At 37.7% G+C, this 16,949-nt stretch overlaps 1 protein-coding gene across 3 annotated transcripts in view; it reads left to right on the top strand.

Moving 5' to 3' along the window:
• The window catches only part of Ets65A (DNA-binding protein D-ETS-3), a 105,893-nt gene that overhangs the window by 44,126 nt on the left and 44,818 nt on the right, over nt 1–16,949 (top strand). For all 3 annotated transcript variants that reach the window (XM_073075244.1, XM_073075245.1, XM_073075243.1), the window contains exon 4: nt 5,883–5,936. In XM_073075244.1, coding sequence (XP_072931345.1) covers nt 5,883–5,936 — 54 coding nt within the window. The remainder of the gene's footprint in view (nt 1–5,882; nt 5,937–16,949) is intronic.

Here is a 16,949-nt window from a genome sequence, read left to right as displayed (position 1 = left end):
GCCTGAACCAATTTCATTATCATTAACAACCCATTACTATCCCACTGCTGGGCACGGGTCTCCTCTCATAATGAGAAGGATTAGGCCATAATCCACCGCGCTGGCCAAGTGCGTATTGGCCGACTTCACATACCTTTGAGATTTTTTTTTTATAAATCTCTCAGGTATGCAGGTTTCCTCACGATGTTTTCCTTCACCGTTTAGCAAGTGATATTTATTTCTAATACGCACATAACTTGTGCCTGGGAATTGAACCTCGGACCCCTCGATCAAGAGGCCGAGTTTCCTAACCACTAGGCTATCACTGCTGTCCCTGTAGTTCCGGGACCAGAATAGGGCTACGGTATCCCCTGCCTGTCGTAAGAGGCGACTAAAAGGGGCTTCCGGGGTAGTGGGCGGCAAGAGTGGGAGCTCGAACCGCCCGGTAAGCGACCCTGGGAAGGGCGGCGGTGTGTGTGGTCGCATACCGTCGTACGCACCAGATTGTGTGGCGAGCGTCAAGCTCAGCTGGGCAGAGCCCGACGGGGCAACGCGCTAAGAGGACTCCGGTTGCGTTCCTTTGGTGATCCCGGAGCCTTCTACGCAGCGCTTAGGACGGCCACCGGGGGGTTTTAGTGCGGTAAAAATCCCACATAACCCTGCGTCACTCCCACGGCGCCGGGTACCTTTTGAAGGTTTCCCCCTCGTGAACAAAAAAAATAAGGCTATCTCTGCATCCAATTTGAACCAATATAAAGGAATTTATTTTACCGCACCCTACATACAAACCCACAGCAGCAATTTTTGACATTACAACAAGCGCAACATTGGTGTTCACTCTTTCATCAAAATTATAAAAAAATGGCGTAAATATCTTCGCTAAATGGACTACTTTATGTAAATTATAATGAATCGTCCAGTCCAACGGACACTTAGTTATTAAAATAAAACAGGTGTTCCGACATTCTGGAAATAAGCAAGGCTGTAAAAGAATACCTATATGGACATTTGACAATGATTTTGGTGGGCATATTCATTAGGTACCTGATACGAGTAGAAACTGTTTTAGAAGCCTCCATTACAATAAAATACTTTTGATTTTGTGTAGGTATCATATCCAGAAAAAAAGACCTTGTATTACTTACCAAGGTATGGATTGCCTGCCCTAGGTAAATCAAATAATAATAATGGTTGCAAATCGAGATTGACCTAACTACTCGAGCATGAATTGTTGACCTACTCAAGTGTGGTTCTCGGTAGGCTATTCCCACAATCCAATCTAAAATTAGAATAAACAAGATATAGGTTAGGTACCTTCCTCAGTAGCACGGATGTACAATTCTACACTGCACTTTCTTATTTCATTTAGATAAGACAGCCTAAATTTTCACTTAAAAATACAACGTCCTTTTGTGTGTGTGTGTGTAAAATTGCAGATTAATCACGCAAGCAGATACCTATGAATCTCTTATAATTTAAAAGCTACGTCTTAGTTACCCAAAAGCTACGTCGACTTAGCTTCGACTGGAATGATAAAATGACCCGATATCTACTGAGCGAATATATCTATAAGCTCTCAGGCTACCTAGGTGTATTCGGTAAGATATGTCGCAAATATAGGCGTAGGTATCACAAAGCATTCCAGACGTCGAATTCGATTTTTGCGTCGGCCGAGGCAGGCGATATCGCGTACAAAAAGGCTGGAAGCGACACAAAGCATTCAATTTTCGCCAAACCATCATCGGATGAGCTCGCTAACAGGCTGTCGCGGGCCACAAAGCCTCCTGATTACCAGCGCCGCGGCAGCGCCTCGTCATTATCTCCCACCCACCCTGTTTATTTTTCTCAGATAAAGATTAGCTTGAGTTTCACGCGATTGGCGAGACGGTTGGTGAGGGTTAGAGGGGTCGGCTAGAGGGCGTTACTGCTGTGCACGGCTCCGCCCCCGGGCCGCTCTGGGACGTTGAGTGTGCCTGCGACGCCATGCGTGACGCACGTCCCGGTAAAATGTGCCCGTGGAAGCCCTAAGCCGGCATCATGCTCGACATCAAGGGATCCGCCGACTACCTCAGTCGGTCCGGCACGTTCACCAACTTCTCGATGCTGTTCGCTGGTGAATATGATTTGTATGATTTTTGTGTGTTTTGGTGTTGTGGTGTGCTGTGTTGGGCGCCAGTGGTCGCATGGGTTTAGTTCATAATCATCCGCAGCTGATTTTTATGTATCTGACACATATTTCTTCGATCTAAACTTGCTATGTAGCTCGGGCTAATGCTAGACAAAAACTAGCTCGGGGTATCGTAAGTAGCACGAAGTACAGTTCTATTGCTCTAAAAATCTATCAGGATTAATCACTCTATTGTAAACTTATTAACTTCCAATAAGTGCTTGCATGCAATATCATATTGACAAAATCTATCATTTTGATTTCTTTTATGTGTATTTTGATTTTATTGAACAATATTAAAGTGACAACCCTAATTTACGTTGCACGTTAGTCAAGATGAAATCTGTCTAATTAGACATTTACCTACTTGAAGGGTACCTAAAGTACATGTCACCACACTTCGGTCTTCATCTCATAATTACAGGTTTTTTATTGGTATAACTACTGAGGGAAGATAAAAAGTGAACACTGCTTTAAGCCACTATAAGATATTATTGACGACCTACATGGTGCAGCAGTCACTATAGGTTTGATTGGAATGGGTATCAAGTTCGATTATTAAGCAAACAACTGCACGATGCATTAAGATGTCTATTCTGAGTTTGAATGTTTGTGCGACCGTCTCTCTATGTCCACAATACTTGAAATCCTAGAATGGGTTATGGCTGCAAAAAGCGTGTAGGTAGGTACTTATTTATTATATTCATTATTTGGCCCTTAACTTGTCCTAACTTTAAATGTACCTACCAGATTACCATAATATAATATAACTTACGTAACTTAAAATAAAATCTTTTAAGTATAAATTTCTTCCATATCTTTCAAGTTTTCACAGTACATACATGCAGAAATCCATACTGAGATGACAAGAACAATTGCGTGGAGCATTTGTTTATCTGGGAATATTTTCTAATAAAAGGGAATTGTATCCTATTTAACTGCTTTAGAGGATGAATTTTGTCTACGTTGTATAACTTATACCTACCTATAAAATTTCATACGCCAACTGTTACTCTGTGTTAGATCGACTCCGGGATAAATACACTATTTCTTTACCTCATGGCCATGAGAAACTGTTGTGTTCTGATTTAAAAGGTCTGTGGTACGGCCGAAACATACGAAGTATTCCAACATAATCAAAGTGCTTTTGTAATAAATGTGGTCGTTAAAAAAATACTAATAAATTTGCTCATTATCCTTATTTAGACAAGTTTGCTATTTGTATGATTATCTACGACTATCTATAAATAAGACGGATTGTCTGAAGGCACATAGCCCTAACCATACGTCGACTGTAATTTTTTAAGGAGCTAAGGATTCAGGGATGATTGTAGCATCAGGTCCAGGTGGCATTATTTCAATAACATCGGATATTTTTTGTGACACAAATTTCAACTCATCAATCAAGTGGAATGATGACAAATGATTTTAGCCTAATCATTTTCAAGTACTTTAAACATTTTCATGAACTAAGGCCCTTTATTCGAATTGTGTGGGTGCTGGTGGCTCTAGTGGTCTATTCAGATTCACCGCGTTGTGGAGAGCCTAAAAAGCTCAGCCTGAACAAGACTATGGGCCGAAAGGGAGGGATAGTTTTGGTCAACGTTGCCGGTTTCCTTGAGCGTCCATCTTCGCTAGAGGGAGCGAAGGTTACGGGTCCAGCTACGCTAAGTCACTCATTTCAGTGAAAACTTTGAGAGACTGAAGCCACATTCTATTTGGTTTAAAGCCACCACCACATACACAGAGAGACACACAGACATAAATGGCAAACGTATGAGACCCCCTCTTTGCGCGTCTGGGGTTAAGTTTAAAGTCTGCATAAAACTCTTCACGCTCCAAATTTCGCTTACAGTCTAGTGGGCTCTCAGACACACGCACAGTACTAAACACCATGAGGTAGACGCGAGATTATCCTATGATTGCCGTCATTTTAACACTTCCGTTTGATAAAACCGAGAGCGTATATTTGAGTACATTTTAAGAATTTTATTGTTTTAAAATACTGTTTTGAAAACCTTATTATCATTTATTGTGTATCTCTATAATTAGACTTTACTTATTAAATATTTAGCTTTCCCCTAAGGTTTTTCTAGTTAAATAGTAAAATAGTTTTTTTCGTCTATCCTTCGAGAAGCTTACTTTTTTCTAAATAAAAGGTACCTTGTGTCCTTTTCTAGACTCCTGACAACGCGGGTACAAAATTTCATATCAGTCGGCTTAGGTAGTTGATGCGTGAAAGCGTAGCAAACAAAGAAACGTACAAACAAATTCACTTTCACATTTATAATTATTTAGGACCAGGATTCAGAAACGCGCATCTCCGATTTACAAAGCTACGCAACGTCGGACGCGGTCAGGAGTTGGTGGTCGGTGGTTGAATGCACAACATGTACGAGTAACCAAATTTCATGTACCTACTATTTCGTGTTTAGGAGTGCATGTCGAGCCAGTGGTCTAAGTCTTTGAGCGCCTCCGAGGCTCCGACGAAATCGCTGCATGCGCAGTTGGGTAGTGCTGATTGCAGTTTTCTATAGAAATTGGTAAAACTAGGATTTTTCTTAATCGATCGTCAAACCTTCCCGAAACATAATCCTGGCTATAACATTTCCTTATATATTAGTTAATTTTACTTTCGCTTTCAAATCTACGGTAGACGGCTACGGTAGAAACGGAGCAGTCTTAGTAATAGACTAAGACTTTGCTCTCTTTCTCTTGCTCTCACCACTAAAATTTTAAGTGTGACTTAAGTGAACAAATTGTGCGTAATGTTCATTTAAAACAAAGAATTAAAAAATGGCACATATTAAATTTAACCAATTAAATATAACATTCTTACGTAACTCTATCGTGATGTAAGCGACCCGTGTTAGTCATTTTACAGGGGAAAACTTGACCTATGCTTGGGTCGTAGGGCAAATGGTCTTCCTTCCCATACCACCCTTATTTATTGCGCTAGGGGGTCAACTCGCTTGACCTATTATTATTTACGAGTATTGATTAGCCAGAAAAAATGTAAGATTTACTTGTTGGTTTCAATAATTCCAAGATATATTGTCATTTCAATAATTTATTGTGGTTTCAATAATATAAGTTTCAATGGTAAGGTTATTCTTATATCTTGAGACGCAGTGCTAGCCGAGAGGCCGATTTTCAATCACTATATTAAAAATCGGCCTCTCGATCTAGTGGTCCAGGGGTCGAATCCAAGCCCTTTGATTTTGCAAATTAATGTACGTATTAGAAATTAATTATCGCTTGTTTAACGATGAACAAAACCATCATGAGAAAACCTGCATACCTGAAGATATTAAAAATAATGTTCTCCAAGGTATGTGACGTCTACCAATACGCATTTGGCCAGCGCGGTAGACTTCAACGTAATCCTCAATGTGAGAGGAGACGCAATGCCCAGAACTGCGACCAGTGGAACAGTGATGAGTTGACGACGAAAGTTAGATCTTAGATCTTTCGCTTCATCCATTCATCATCGATTACAGGTCTTCTCAGTGTATCCGAATGACAACTTGTACTCAAAGTATGTAGAGATCTCCTCCACGATTTATACAAAACTTTAGCATTTTCTTACTGGTTCTACGTCCAACACATGTCAACCCATTACCAGACCAGTCTCGTCACAGTCTCGGCACAGTCTCGTGAGCGGCTTAGACCTTTTCAATATATCATATTATCTTCTTCTTCGTTTGAAGTTTAATATTATACTTTATGTTTTCAGATGCGTCATATAAGAGTACGTGGTCTACACATGCAACGTCACAGGGTACTCAAGGTAAGTCTAAAACTGATATACTTTTTAAATTTTTAGGTTTGTAACGCGTCTTAGAAAAAAAAACATTTTATATACATGCATTTTGGCAAGCATGGTAAAATTATTGGTCTCTATCATCAATCCTAGCAATCCAATATCGAAATGATGAATATAATGCTAAGAATAATGCTTGGGGTATCGGTGTCTACTTATCTCTTGTGCATAGATACTATAGAAGGGTATCCAGAAGAAAGGAATAATATATACCACAAGCATATACTCGTTTAACTTTTACCCATTTTTTTTAGAAAATTCGTATTCGGTTTTACTTCGTAACATTTCGATAAATACTGCCACATAAGTCCCATTTATATTTTCAGATATTCAAAGTCGTGTCGTGTCAGAGAAAATCATAAAACTTTTCTCTATAAGTAATAATCTAAGAGGTAATGCCCGTGTCTGTGGGCCCTCTCAGCGCGTTGCCCCGTGCATACGACTGTATGCGACATCAAATGCCGCCGTCCTTTCCGGGGCCGCTCGCCGGGCGGTTCAAACTCCCACTCTTGCCGCCCGAAACCCCGGTCACCTTTTAGTCGCCGTCTTACGACAGGCAGGGGATATTGTAGCCCTATTCTGGTCCCGAAACTACAGGGACACTGCGCCGGGAGCCTTTAAGTATGCCCGCGGCGACTCCTCCTCCAAACGGGTTTCAGCGCACTCCCTTGCTCGTTCGGCGTCTTACTTCGCAAACATGACTAAGTCGCAGAAGGTGATCATACCGTCCCAGGCTTCACTGCACTGCACCATTGTCCCGACGATGGCCAACGGAGACCCGGCCCACCAACCCATGTCTGATAAGTATCTGAGTAAGGCAGTAGGTCACTCTACCCCTGCTCTTCAGCCAGGCCCGAAAGTTCGGTAGGATAGCGTCAACCAGCCGTTGGAGCATGTTCCTAGGCTCCTGAAGCCGTTCGCGTCAGTACCCCAGAGCGTACCATCTGGTTCTCGTACGAAGCGCTCCGATGGTCTCTTCGTCGAAAGGTTCAGTCCTCTGACGGAGGACGCGGATCTTATGAAAGGCCCGGGCGTCAATATCCGCCAGAATGTTCAGGGCCGGACACCGCCCCAGAAATGCCCCATTGAACTCTACATTGGACGATAAACACTGATCATTGAACAATGAAGTTGGACAAATAAATTTACTTAATTACTTATTTATTAACTTTTTGTAGTGAACCCCCTATCTATGTGAAATTCCCTATCTATGTATATAAGTATATCATTATCTAGCTATGTTTCAGACCTCTTGCAGTTACAGAGAGCTCCGAGTCATCATAATATATTGCTTATGGCCCGCTTAACAATAAGACGCCACTCGTCCCTGGTGACCGACTTTCTGGTGCATTTTATTATATAACGAGTACTCACGATATGCGTTTTCTATAATTTCTTATTTATGCAAGTCACAAATAGTGCAAAGTACTGTGCGTTAGGATATTCTTAGTGTTGTGTGTCATGATATGAAACCTAGAAAAGAAAAACGAACTAGACGTAGAATAGTGGGGCATCCATTTTCTTGATTTGATCAATACATCGCAAAGGTAATCTTTTTCGGGGTTTTGTACCTAGCCCCGGTGTTGTCTTGTACTACAAGTCTTTCAATTGGTACATTACAATTGCATTATGGAAAGTGTAAGAAAGTAAGATTGCGAGCTTGTACCGTCGCTGAATAGGCGCACGTAGATCGCTACCTCGAGAACAGATTTATTGGCGCGGAAAGGGTTCCTGGATATTTCCGGGATTCTTCGCCAACGTCACAATTCAAAAGCACACACACTCGCTACACGTTTCCGTTGCATATGGGAAGATTTTTATGGGGAATATTAGCACTTTGACTAAGCGTCTTTGTTTCTTTAGTGTTAGGTAATGCAATTCCTCCATATTTTCTCAATCTTGTCGACTGCAGACTAACTGACTGTAATGCTGTGTTACAAAGACTAGTATTGTGCCCATGTATTTATAGTAGGAGAAAGTTATTGAAGTCATAGCTTAGGGGTTTAGAAGTAGGCCCTTCACACAGTGGGTTTGGAGTTCTAATTCCTGGCACGGACCCCTGTTTTTTTCAATCGATATGTATTGACACAATTGTCACTTTCTTTGACGGTAAATGAAGTTTCTTTTTGGGAGACTCTGAGAGTTCTATAAAACAATCTCAAAGGTTAGTGTGGACTTCCAAGTCGTACTTAGCTACCCTGGTAGACAGCAGGCTAGAGTCAGTTTAAAGATAAGGACACCGCAAGAAATAAACCCGTACCCAGTCGCTACTGGCTGGGTTCGCTAAACGAAAATGGGTTGAGGACGAAAAGAGAAACAATTAATAATAGCGGGGGCTAATTGTGGTTATGAATTGGTTTTTGTACGTTAAAATATTATATAACAAAGTTGGTGAAGCGTATCGGGAATAGAAGCCCAATTTACGTAACACAAAATTTACTAACGTTACGCATTTCGCCGCTCGAAATCAAAACAAAGGGCCCCTAAAATGTCGCACGCGCGTCAAGCGAGCCGAAACGCCGCGCGGCCGGCACGCGCCGCCGCCGTCGCGACAATACAAACTTAATTCTTTGATTGACACTTACAATATTTCAGTAAGTGACGCAATATTGCGATGATTATCATTATATCGGGGGAGCATTATCGGTGTACGCTTCGCTGCCGCTCCTCATTGTCATCGATCCTCTCTTGACTTCGTGAAGGACAAGTGTTAGCTACGGTTTATGTGTCATAGTACCTACCTATATTTAATGTCGTTAATTCAATTTTTTCTGAATTATTACTTCAAAAGCTGTGCCTACGATATTGTCCGCAGGCATTCAGAATATAACGTGAATTGTACAACTATAAAGTTCACTGAACATACCCGTAAACTGAAATTCTCTCTGAAACCGCTCTACATACAGGTCACGTTTGAAAAATTACTTTTGGACTTAAATTGTAATTACTGATGACGAAGTACATCGATTTAAATAAAATAAAGACTAAATGTTGAAGTCAAGATACGGCCTATGAATATATTGTTAATCCGTTGAATTAAATTTAATCTTTTTGGTTTGATGATTGGTTTGATCATTTTTTGATTTGGTTTGATTGGTTTGGTGCGATTTCAAACAGACAAACTAAGACTTGTTATATTACAGAAATTGTTCTCATTATTTATTCTCAGTTCCTCTGACAACTTTCTGTGGAAATATTGGATGTACAGATTTGCGAAATGTACATTATTTTTAGCCGACTTCAAAAAAGGAGATTCTGTATTCGACCGCTATGTATGTATGTATGTAAACTTGTATGTCCGCAACTTTCTCAGAACCTACTGATCCAATTTGGATAGAATTTTGGTTATATTAAATGTAGGTATACATATCAATATTATATAGGATATTCTTAAGTAGCAAAACGTCCAAATACCTAGAAAAAAATAATAGCAATAGATCATTCTGATTGATAATTAGCTTTACGTTATTATCTAACATTTTAGTTAGCATATAGGTACAGGGTGTCCCGTAAGTATCACGACAAACTTGGGGAGAACATAGGTTAGGGTCTGACCTTTCAGAGAAAAAAAAATACCTTCATAAAAGTGTCACCGTTTTTGCACTATCAATTGTTTTAGATTTTTTGAGAAATTCAGCCCTCTTCATCTTCGTTCGTTAACTGCGTGTACAAATTTGGTGATGCAGTGTTTAATTTTTCTGTTAAATACTATCAGATAGTTGGTCTATCATATTGAAATGTAAATTAGTTAAAAGATGTAAAGAAAACATGAAAAAAATAGGGATATTTTTAGATTTTTTTTTTTTTACTATTTTTCCCTCAAGTTTGACTCGTCGCGGTGAAAAAAAAAATGTACTGGACTATAAACGTACATTGCACAAAAAAATATGTCCAGTTAATAGAGATTTCAAAAAGGTACCACACTTACTATTTAAAGTTGAAGAAAAAAAATTCCATTATCAGATCAGTTCCAAGATATCAAATTATGGTATTGTCATTCAAATTACATACATGTACGAAGTTTCACTGCGAAACGACACTTCAAAGTAGGTAAAAATTGACTTAATAAATTGTATTACTTTGTTTGCTAGTTAGTTACTTAATTGTTTTTTTTTCAAATGAAGAATGATATTTTTAGTTTGTAACTACGTAATAACGTGATTTTCTGGGGAAGGGTACTGGCCCACTGCTGGGCACGGGTTTCCTCACAGAATGAGAAGGATTAGGCCATAGTCCACCGCGCTGGCCAAGTGTAGTGTAGTGTAGACTTCACATATCATTGAAAACTTTTTTTTAAGATTTCTTAGGTACATGCAGGTCTCCTTACGATTTTCCGTCATCGTTCTACTTAACTTTGTGAAATCAGAGGAGAGCCTGGGATTTGAACCTCGGACCCCTCGATCACGAGTTCGAGTTTCTTAACCACTAGGCTATCTCTGTTATTACCTACTTTTTCCTAACACATCACGAAGTATAACTTTAAAAAAATGTTGGTTAGTAAACAAATAAAGAATTACGCTATTTTCAAATTCATGACAAATATGCCGCTTCGCTAGTTATTATAACTGATGATAGCTATGCCACATTGACTTATGATTAATAGGTAACTGATGACTAAATGGCCAAACAGTGCACCCGACAGAGCCGCGTGAACCCGTGACGACTTAATGCCCTCGGACAATAGCTACAAATGACGACGCGCCCTAGGGACCGATTATGAGGAACACTATTCCATAACCACTCGACATTTGACATGCGTCATTAAAGTTACATGCGACTTTTAAAACACAGTAAGCGAATATAAATAAATATATATTGGATTTATATTTACTGATGTTATAAATAGAATATATGTTTTATATAATTATGAAGTTACGTCTGGAACTTCTGATTTTGTAAGTTATTTCATGTATTTGAAACGTATGCACAATCCTAAAGGCTACGTTTATTTAAAAAGAAAAAGAGTGCATTATCAATTTATTTAATTCTGCTATAGTTAACTAAAATGTGAACGTAAATAATTATGATTTAGTATATAAACATATTGTTTTAATGCTAATTCATAACAAAAGAATCCCCTACGCACTATCATAACAAACACAATTCAAAAATATCAATTTTATCGGCTATAAATTCTGGTGCTTAGATATAAAATCGGTAGCCGTATTTTCACCGTCACGCCATAAATTATCGTTATCTAACAATGTCATGATACGCCCCCGCCGTCCCCTACCAAATGAATTCACAACTTTATTTAAACTAAACGATATTCATTAGCACGGATTTAACAAATCTGAGCTAATAAGTGGGTAATAATTACAAAATCGTAATTTTTTCCCTAGTTATAATTACAATAATTTTATGTACACCTCAATCTAATAGTGAAAATAGGTAATAGGTTGTTTTTATCCTGTTATAATATTTTTTCTTATACAATTTATATCTTATCAAATAGATAATAATATATTCAGAAGTAATAAATATATTACTAAAAATAGAAATAAAAAAATAAAAAAAAATACTATGCTAATCTAAGTGACTTTTCGATACTTTACCGTAAGCATGTATATTTTTATGTGTTTTGGGTTTTAATGTCAACTGCTTAATTTTATTAAGATAATCGTATATTTCCTCTTCACAAGACAATAATATAATAATAAAATGTGTTATATTGTTATTTGTTATTTATAGAAACGTATTAATGAACTATGAAATATACTTACTTGCTTGTATGGTACAATCGATCTCGTCATATTATTAACTCTATCTGTATAAACAAAAAGTTTCGTCTTTTATTTAATCGCTGACTCGACACTTTAATTTAAAATATGAGAACTTTAGCACACTCCTTAAATAAGATTAAATTTTACTTAACATGTGATGAGGGTGCTATCGCAAATCAGCGAGAGATTAAAATGACATGAAGGCTGAAAAGCGATCACTGCGTGGAAAAGAAGAATTAAAAATAAACCAATACTTTAAAGCGCGCCACGAACGAGCTAAAAGGAGACGAAGCGAGCGGCGGCTTCGAAAATTAACTAAAAGTGGCTTTTGGCTGCCATTTCCTTTGCTCTTCACTCGTATGATTTTTTGGTTAGTGTGAGGGAGATGGGGGATAGAGGAAAAACCGCTTCAGGCGTTAGGAGGGAAACCATAAGCGCCCTATTGTTTTGTGTGCCGTGGAGCGAAAACGAGTGCCGTAGATATACTTAGGGGTACGTTGGGCATTGTAATTTAAAATGAGAATCGGAATGTTTTCGTTCCGTAGGAACGGGGATACGAACTCATTATTATGCAGCCCGTTGTTTAATGAAGTCGCTAGAAAGGTCATTCTGTTGTGGTCGGCGTCACACTATAAGTTACAATTAGAACAATTCAGTTAGTTCAGAAGAAGAACAATTTGGCCTATCTCAAGATGAAGGTTTCACAGTGATACTGTTTCTATGTCAACCTACGTCACAAAATGTACTGGTGCATATAAAAAGAAAGGCTTTAAATGCCATAGTCTATTAGGCAGAAATAGGTGTGGCGCAGGTGCCGCCGGAGTACAACCACAGAAGATTCTTAATAGAACTTCAAACAATTCATAGATAACATCTATAAATTTTGCTACAATGTTGCATTCACTATTACCACAAGTCATCATAATAAAGCTGTACAACCAGAGAGACCAGTGATTAAAACTCTATGATCAAAATTTTAAGCGGCGCTATTTAAAGAACTGCTCTGAAATACTTATTAATGATGCAACAAACTTCTTTTTTAGATAAATGTAAAGCAAGGTACTGGAGCAAAGCTTTATTAATATTATCTAAAATGATGGCATTTAAAAAAAAAGAGATAATAATTATTATTAATAAAAAAGACAAACCCTCTGAGTTTCTTACCGGATCTTCTCAGTAGAGGTCGCGTTCCGATCCGGTAGTAGTTTAAGAAAAATAATGTAACTGACAATTTGTAAGTGCCGTCGTTGGCCTATACAAAATAAATATATTTTATTTCATTTCAGTGCATACCCATTTTCAACATGATTTATTAGCATCATTTGTAACTAACAAACAGTTTCAGCAAATCTTGGACATGAATTTGAGCGTATTTCTAAGTTGAGTTATTATCGAAATGGAAGTTCGTATGTATATGTTGTTTGGATTACAATACTATTAAGAACCTCGTCAGATAATTATTTAAAACCAACTTTTATAAGTCGAGATCCATAACTATTCTAAATAAATTAACAGAATAACAATGAAACGCAATTTTTAAAACAAAAGTGGCAGAGTAACGTCCTTTACAACGATCGAAAAATAAACTCTCCAGTAGACGATCTACAGTGCCCTTTTATACGTCCACTTTTAGTTAATACCCTCATTTGACAATTTAATTTTCTTACTTTTACCGTCGTTTCTAACAATACTTTACCTAACTAGAATCTGGAGCTGTTCTGGTGAAGCCAAAAGGTGGATAGTGGAATTCTTTAGGGGGCTATTATTAAGCCTCTCAAATTTCGGCTCATATTATTTATTGGACGAGTCTAACATATTGGATTTAGTAATAGTCTAATGTTAAATACAGGAAGTGGAGAGAAATCAAACAGGAGTGATAGACAAATAAAATATATTTTATTGTAATATACAATTTCAAGGCAAACTTTGCTTTGAATTGCTTATGAAAATAATTCTTCTCAACGGTAACAATTGTATAAATAAATTTAGTACTTTTCCGTCAAATAAAACCTGTTACTACATTTGTTTCATAAATTTGATTATTTTTTATGCTCTTATTTTTAAAATAATGCAGATCCGTTCAATCGTACATACTTAGCTATAGCTTAGCTTTGAGTATAAAACCTTTAAAGATTTTTGATTTGCTTCTTTGATATGTTTTTATTGATATAAAACCACCGACTAGAAGTTTATTAGTATATCTTATTACATTAAAGTAGTCATCATTTATTTTCGATTGACATTATTCCCTATTTTGAAGTTGGTAGATACCCTTGAGTTTTTTTTTTGGAAGTACCATTGTCACACTTCCAACTTAGTCCAACTTAGTCTTCAAGGGTTGTAACCGATCTGTTGCCAAAGTCAGGTAGGAATCAAATCCTAACTGGGGTTGATCAAACATGTGTATGGGCGCTAGTGACCAATTACCATCAGGTGAACTGCATGCACTGCATACTACCAAAATTTCGTTCAGTAACTACTTAAATATGCCTACGTATATGTGAAAGGGTCCAATAGTTCGACATAAACTTCACTATTTAAACATACGTAAGTACATTAAGCTTTACGAACTTAATCGTGCCACAATCAAGTGTTAGATAACAAACTTTCTCAATTACATAGTGTTTGTAGATAGCGCCTTGGGGGTGTGCACTTGAGGCCAAAGCGGCACCTCGCACAAACAACTGACACGTCAAGCCTTTGATCTCTCGTAATGAGATATCTGTTCGTGGTCGAGACCCCCGGCTAATTCCACGCTTACACAATGGGGACAAACTTTGGGGGTGTTAAAAAACTATTAGTCCTCCTTTGCATCCTTGTTTTATTAGCGGTGGAAGCTGGAACGAATTGCTTGTTACTGCTTTGCGGTCTACTCTCATTGTATTTATAAGTTTTTTTTTTTTTTATTTTGTAAAATTGTGAGCGGGTAGGTAAATATACTATGGGGTAAGCTATACCTAAAGGTAACTGAAACCCTTTGCAGCTTCCAAGGCGATACCTACAAAATAGCTTATAATACATTATAAATAAATAAATGCATATTTAAATTAAAAAAAAAACTTTCTAATTCAAGGGCTCAGTACGTTCTATAGGTGTCATAGACACACACAGACTAAATTCATCTCAGCATGTCTTGTTCTTAGACAAGTCATGTCTTCCTGACCCATAATCTATCATTATACTATCGAGAGTACAAAATCTGAACCTGGATCCAATATTTTAAGCAAATTTTCTACTTAAACGGATCCTTTAATTGAATACTAAATATGAGACTCAGATGTACTTTTTCGAATGTTACGTTGCTAATAATCGAGAGTTGAAAGCAATATTCCTACGTCACAACGCGATAGTGCTTTTACTAGACGACATAGATATCGTGTTTCGTGTGATTGATGCCGGGATAGTGCTGCGATAAACAAACTGACGGTCGCTCTAGGGGCTGACATTACATAAACATAAGTCGCAAGTAGTTTTCCTAATGGCCACGAATATGAAATTAAAAGTATTGTTTTTCGTTCGGATACTCTCTTGACTTGATATAGGTATATAACTTTGTGGAGGGTGCACTTGTCTTAGTTTAGATTTGTCATTTTTTTATATGACACACTATGTATTATTACATAGCATAAATATAGATATACCTAGATCAAAAACAGACGTTTGTCCATGAAACTCTATGACAGGGGCTCATACGCAGAAATAAATAAAAAACTCGTCTTCAAACCCGGCGAGTCATTAACGACTCCTCTGGTGTTACAAAGATCTATACTCGAAAATAACTACTTTTACTAGGTAGCCCGTTTGCTTTATCGTTACATTCAACTATTAAAATGTTGTTATTATTGTTTTCTTTGTATATTTTTTCTGCAGTCTTTCAATTTTTTTTTCCAAGAAATCAATTATTTAATGAAAAATATTATTAAGCCAGGTATCGAACTCCGACTTAAATGAATAATCATCATATGAACCGAATCAATGATTACGCGTATATAGTTATATACGTTTGAAATAACTATGATAAAATATTAATACGTAGAAGAACTACATGCCAAGTTTTCTTAATTTTTGTATTTTCACATTTTCACGGTATCTAAGTATAAATCATTTCTTACATGTTCACTTTAAAACATGAGCGCTAGAAAATCTAGGTAAACATAAAACACTTCTTCACAAAATAGATCTCAAATATCGAGCAAACAGTCCCTATAACGTCATCAGTATCGTCTCCCCAAAAATCAAAGGCCCGTAGAACATGAAATCAAAAATATACCCGAAATCAAAAGGAGTTTCCACAATGTTGCTCTAACACTAACAACGCGTGAAATCCCATTGTGAGCATCAAAGAGAGTCTAATCCTTGATCTGCTTGATGCGTCAAGAATGGACCTAACGTTGTGACGTTTGGGGTGTAAATTTGAAAGACATTCGTCCCCTAAACGCTTGAGGCAATCGTACCCTCCGGTACAAGCTGCCGATATTATCTGCACAGATTCCATAGCTCCAGGCGTCATGATCGTCGTGTTAATTATAAAACAATTTGCCCCGAATGCCCGCTATTGGGCTTTCATTGAGTTCGAAGATATGAACAATGACGAAACGATTGTATTCTGAATAACGAATATAATCGATAATTTGTCGATAGAATAAACCACATAGGTATACCATTAAATGTTCCGACACGAATGACCAGATACACTGTTTAAATGGTATAAGGATTCAGTTTATTACTCAGTAATATCTAATACTTACCACAATTGTTACTACTAATACCTAAGATAATTTGAAACCGGCATTGACTTAACACCGTATCGGTCAACGCTACAATTCAATTATTTCTCTTGTATAGCTTAAATGTAGTATTAGCTATCAGAAGCGGTTTTTATTAAAAAAAAATACACGTGGTAAATAACCTAAACTAAATTTAATATGAATTATGTAATTTAAAACAATAACAATCAAAGATTTAACACAAAAATAGATTCCTAATGAAAATTGACAAGAGGTCCGCTCCGCACAAAGTCTTGAATAATAATGCCCGACCGACGTGCTCGCACCGCCTTTTATACCCATTTTTGATTTTTATACGTCAACCCTCTAACACGGCCTCTCCTGACACCCTGGCGTCACGACAGGCTTATTCTTCGTCGTCTGAAGATGTTGGGATCCACCAAGGCAGCGAGTGTAGTGATGGGGCCGCTGTTTCAACAGTCTTCTTCTTCCAAGGATGTTGGAAGTGGCCGTGGCACAGGCCCGGCTGT

Source organism: Epargyreus clarus, unplaced genomic scaffold (genome assembly GCF_041222505.1).
Source record: "Epargyreus clarus isolate Ecla_fem2 unplaced genomic scaffold, WU_Ecla_fem_2.2 ptg000007l, whole genome shotgun sequence".
NCBI lineage: Eukaryota > Metazoa > Arthropoda > Insecta > Lepidoptera > Hesperiidae > Epargyreus > Epargyreus clarus.
This window is presented reverse-complemented; position numbering and strand designations above follow the sequence as displayed.